The 5,606-nt window shown below is 45.5% G+C and overlaps 1 protein-coding gene across 1 annotated transcript in view; it reads left to right on the top strand.

The window, feature by feature from the left end:
- MYO5B (myosin VB) overlaps nucleotides 1–5,606 on the top strand; it is a 98,547-nt gene that overhangs the window by 76,858 nt on the left and 16,083 nt on the right. Inside the window, exons 12-13 of the mRNA XM_019518298.1 lie at nucleotides 592–685; nucleotides 4,092–4,235. Coding sequence (XP_019373843.1) covers nucleotides 592–685; nucleotides 4,092–4,235 — 238 coding nt within the window. The remainder of the gene's footprint in view (nucleotides 1–591; nucleotides 686–4,091; nucleotides 4,236–5,606) is intronic.

Raw genomic sequence — 5,606 nt, 5'->3', positions numbered from 1 at the left:
AAAAAAAAAAAAAAAAAAAAAAAAAACAGCCCAAATGCTGTCTTTTTTCTTCCCCTCTCACAGTGCTTCCAAGTTTGCTTGTCCTATGTGTACACCAAAGAAGCAACTCAGAGGGCATGATAAATTGGGCTGGTATTGACTGCGATGGACCTTGCAAAGAGAAATCAATAGCTGATTTTCAAGTGCTGCTTGTATGCTGCTGGGCTAATTTTTTCAACTCTTTAGTACTTCACAAAAACCCAACTCAGAACAGTGGGCAAGAAGCGCTGTTTTGACCCTGTACATGCAGCCACTTCCCCTGTTGTAGTGGGAGAGTCTAAGGCCCAAGGGCTCTACAGATTGCCATGGATTTGACAGGTCTGAAGGGCAGATGCTTTGTCTCTGACCCAGGGATTGACCTGGAGAGCGCTGCACACATCAGGGCTCCTGGTCAGAGTACAAAAGTCTCTCATTGGGAAAAATAATTGTCAGATGAGCTCCATAGTCCAGCTACTTTCCTACAGGAAGCTTTGTGAAGTGTGTGTGTGTGTGTGTGTGTGTGTGTGTGTGTGTGTGTACACATGTGCACATAACCCTTTCCCTGTTTTGCAGGATCTCAAAGAATTGTTAGAAAAACTGGAAAAGAATGAGAAGAAGCTTAAGAAACAGCTGAAGATTTACATGAAGAAGGTCCAAGATTTTGAAGGTAGCTCTGTGTTTTTGTTGGTTTCTTTGAGGGAAGTGGAATTTAAGATTAGATTCTGGGTTTTGTTCGACCCCCACAAAACTGCAACGCTTGTGGTGGGCCCCATTAGCCGCTCTTGGGGACACTGTAGACTTCACTCTCAGCCTCTCAAGGTTATTTTTGGAGCATGCTGGGAACTTTAAAGGGCATGCTAGTAGCCCAGGGCCCAGCCCCCCTGGCCATCAGGCAGTTGGAGAGTCCTTTGAAGATTTTGGCTCCCAGACCTGCTGGGTGGGCTGGGTTTTTTTCCCCCCGTGGAGAACTTTTGTTGGGGATGTCCCATTTTTATGGTAGGGCAGCTTCATTCATCTTGGGAGGGAAAAACATTTTTGAGTGTCTGGCATGTTACCATGTGTCATGGGGAAACTTGCATATGTCCTGTGACTTGGAGGAGGCCTTGGATGCTTTTGCCTGGCAGTTACGTCCTGCCTATAGAAAAAGCAGACTTTCACCTCCTGGCTCCTCTCCAAAACTGCCTTGACCTTGAAGTATCCCCTGTGTTGCTTTTTGTAGATAGGTAGTTAGACATGCATCTCTCCATGTCAAACGTGTGGAAAGTGGGTAGCGGCTTTGAAGTGGGGTTTTCCAACCAAACATTTTTGAGCCTTAGTTTTCAAGTTATAAAAATGTGCCTGTGCAGCCTGTGGTAGTCTCTCTTCCCCCCCCCCAGTTCTCCCCTCTGTGCCCCCCTTTACACTGAGGACTGGTTTATCCTTTAAGTCCATTGACTTCTGCAGAGTCAGGCAAGATTAGAAAATTCACTGATGGTTTTTGTTGAATAAGGAAGCTTTACAATTTGGTGAAGGCAAGGTTACGGTGATGCCTCACACTTGGGTCAGAGGAGACATCAGTTTAGGGCTATTGATCCTAAAACATTTCAGCTCTTTTCACCTCACCTGAGGGAGAGAAGAGCTTTCCAGGCCTCCAAACCTGCTAAGTGTGACAAGCCTGTTGGCTCCCTTCATCTTGCTGTCCTCCTTTTATTCACTGTTCTTGCCTCCTGGGAATCATTCTTGGGAGTCGCGAGCCATTGAGCCTGCTTCTTGGGAGGCGATGAAACGAGAGCTTTCAAGGTGGCAGCTCACCTGTAATATTGAAGGTGGGCATGCTGCATCTGTATGCTGAACTTGAATGGGTTTTTGAACCGTGCTGCCTGCAGTTTCTTGTGACTTCTTTCCATTCAAAAAAAAAAAAAAGAGAGAGATCTCCATTTTTGGCCCGAGGTTTCCTTGGCCAGCCTTACAATGGGGTTCCTTAGCTTATCCTGTCATTGCTGCCTTGGCATTCTGGATCCTCGAGGGGTGCTTGGGGCATGGATAGTACCCTCTTGCTTTGCAGTTCTTGTTCAGTACACCCCCTTTGGACCCTTGCTCTTTAGAGGCTCCTGAGGAGCTTTCTTTATTGCTGTTACATTGCCTTAGATAACAGGCCACTGACACAGCAAGATTTTTCAATCAAAGTCTCTCCTATCTGATCAGCCCTGATCCGAGGAGTTAGGAATGTACAGGCATGCAGAACCAGATACCAGCTCTCACTTCCTAGCAACATTTGGGATTTGGGGCATTGTTGTGACAGTGACAAAAGCATTTGCTGGGAACCCTGTTCACAGATCTTCCTTAGGCTCTTTCTTAGATCTAATTCAGACCTATGTCTTTATTGATTGAATGCAATTTAAAAAGCAAATGCTCTTGTCAGAAGCACCTTGCATCTCCTTGCTTTGACCTACAGACTAGTCACCAGTCTGTTCCCCAAGCAGTCTGTCAGAGCAAGGCTTCCTTTCTCGCATCTCTCTCTCAGGGATCAGGCCATTTTGCATTATTCAGGACAAGGAATCAGAAGTCTGTGATACTTGCATAAAAGAAGCAGGCTCTAGTCTGCTGCAGCCCCCAGGAGTGAGTCTGTTCAGTCTGGCTCCATTTTGGTGCAATGCCTTACTTATTTCTGTTCGGGGAGGGGGAGAACTCCATGCCCTTTGTAAGCCAGAGAAACTTGAAGTAAGACAAATGCATGTGATCTGCTCTCCAAATGGATGGGCATGAGAACTGCTACTTTAAGAATCAGGTTTGGCTTTTGGGCTGATCATCCCAGCATACGCCTGAAATAACTCAGTAGACTGAGGGAACAGAATCAGAATCCAAGTTTTTGAGCCCACAGGCCACCCTTGAACTGCAGTATGGGCTATTTAAAATAACTTCAACTATTTTCATCTTATTGTTCTAAACCTGGGGGCAGAGACAACTGGGTGGTTTCTTCACAAATTCGACTGAAGTCTTTGCACTGATTTCTGCGGCCTTCCAATCAGTCCCTGTTGGGCTCATCTTCTTCCGAAGGGCCATAAACAAATGAACAGATGCAAGACTAAGGGCTCACAGAATTGAGGAAGGCAAAGATAGATGATCAGTGCTTGCTAGAAGGCAGTTGGTACAGATTGTGGGATTTCAAGCAATCCTTTTAATGCATCTGAGAAGCCTTTTGACTTTTACTACAGTCTACATTTGAGCCCATAAAGTGTTTTGGAAGAAAACTCACGTTACTGGTAAAAAGCTCTGCTCTGTCAATGCCATAGAGATATATTTCAGAGAGGCTCTGGGAAGAAATGATCCAGGCTTGAGGAGACAAATACAAGACCTCTCTGTAGCACAGAGACCATTTATCTTCTGCCGTTGATACAATGATTAACTGTGGTGCTTGGATTCTTTAAACTAATTTCTGAAAACTAGACATTAAGTGAAACTAAGCTGAATAAATAGGAAATTCCACAGTAGTGCAGCTGGCACAGATGGCTTTTGTCACTGTAATTTAGAGGCCTCAGACTGACATTTAGTACATTATGTGCATTATGCCTTCATAATCTTTCATTTTATTAAAATTTTATGCAAGTATAATCCTCAGTAGTGTTCCACAGGAGGTTTTTAATTTTGCTTTGCAGCCTGCTGCAAGCTAAACAGCTCAGGCATATCTTCCCAAAGCCTGACTTCTTGTTAATGGGAGAAGTACATTTGTAAAATGACTCCAATAGGGTCACCATGTTCCAGGGGTTGTCTGGGCTCCCTTAATAGATTTAAGATTTGTTAGTGTTTCTAGTATTTTAGACCTGATTTCTGTATCCTTTACTTAGCCAATGAGCAATCTGCCTGAAGGTGTGGTTCAAGAATTGCTATTTCAGTATGTCTATCAAAAGCAGGGGACCTGCTAACAAACTGGTATATTGCAAGGTCACGTGAGGCTTAATCTAAAAGCTAGGATATCAAATGAGAGACTCGGAGAACATCAGTGGGCTTTGGGTCACAAGTGAATCGTAGAAGTCCTGTGTAGATAAGGCATTCAGCTGGCTTCAGAGAGGTCTGTGGGTTTTTTTTCCTCACAGCAACCCAAGCAACGGTACAGACTGAGAGGAAGCGACAGGAGCTTACCAGGCAAGTCACTGTCCAACGGAAGGAGAAGGATTTCCAGGGGATGTTGGAATATTACAAGGAAGATGAGCCACTACTCGTCCGGAACCTCATTACAGGTGAGGACTTCGCTTTGCCTCTTGTTCCAGTTCCAGTGCCCTTTCTTTCTAAACCATTTAAACCAGGGCTGCCCAGCTGGTGGCCAGGGGGCCACATGTGGCCCATGAGGGGTTAATTTGTAGCCCCTGGCTCCCACCTGGCTGCTGCTCGTTGCTCTCTCATTGCTTCAGCTGCAGCAGCATCCAGGTCTTGGGGCTCCTCCTTTCTCCTCTAACTTCTGCTTCTTGCCACTACCCTAGGGGTCAGGGAGGCATGGCACAGCCCATGGTGCTGGGATGCCTGCATGATGTGATGCAGTGGGGAGAGCTGAGGGTGGGGGCCTGAGTGCCTGGATGGCATGGTACAGTTGGGGAACATGCACATCATTCAGTCCAGGGGTCCCGTGGCTCACCTGATGCATCCCACGTGATATGTGGACCTCACTGCTGTAACTTGCATTCATTTGAATGAGTTGGATCACTTATTTGGAGCTTTAACGTAGTCTAGTATTTGCAAGTTCTCTCTAAATGAAGGGTACAGAAGAAACGCTGTAGGACTGTAGCTATGCAGCCAAGACCCCAGATGCAGCATTGCACTTTGCTCGCTAGGAAGTCCTTCATTGCAGAGCAAGAGACTGAGCATGTGCGCTACTGATTTAAAACTCAGACTTAAGAACTCATTCACAGGTTGATCCCCAGGGGGCAGGGAGTGGTGTCCTATAACTGAGTCTCTTCGCATGACTTGGCAAATGCAAGCTGGAATGTTTTGTTCATTTAGTGTCTTGTCAGGGTAAATGAATATAGTTAGTTCTCACGTGCACATGGTTCAGGTGAAATGCATGAACCAACCTACACCCCCCTAAACCAACACTGGGTCTTTTCTTTGATTCACATGACATATTAAGTCCTTACTCAAACCATTTTGTATAAATGACCCTTTAATATTACATATGCTGATACCTTAGATCTCCACGATGCTGTGTAAACAGACAAAAAACAAGACAAATGCTGTCCGCTTCGAGTTTACACCTGTGAACATTGTTGAGGATTTTTAACGCTTCTGTAAATGAGCATCCAGGTTTGGCTTTTATTTTCTGAATCCGAAACTGAGGGTACATTTAAACCTTGAAGTAAAGCAGTTGTCTTGGAGCTGGTGGCCCCTCTCCAGCTGTGTACCCCCTCTGGATCAAATTTGAGCCCTGGTTTGGTACTGTATGAACATGTGAGGAGTGCATTTGCTAGGACATGCATGTTCATCCTGACCTGTGGAGAGTCAAGGTCTATTTGGGAATGAGGGTTGTCTCCTAAGAGTTTTTTCTGGTGATGATCACGCTCAAGCATTTCACAGAAGCAAAGGGAGGTTGCGTGGGGCCTCAAGAGGCTGAGGGAAAT

The sequence above is a fragment of the Gavialis gangeticus genome, unplaced genomic scaffold (assembly GCF_001723915.1).
Source record: "Gavialis gangeticus isolate Ggan-Ray unplaced genomic scaffold, GavGan_comp1, whole genome shotgun sequence".
Classification (NCBI taxonomy): domain Eukaryota; kingdom Metazoa; phylum Chordata; order Crocodylia; family Gavialidae; genus Gavialis; species Gavialis gangeticus.
This window is presented reverse-complemented; position numbering and strand designations above follow the sequence as displayed.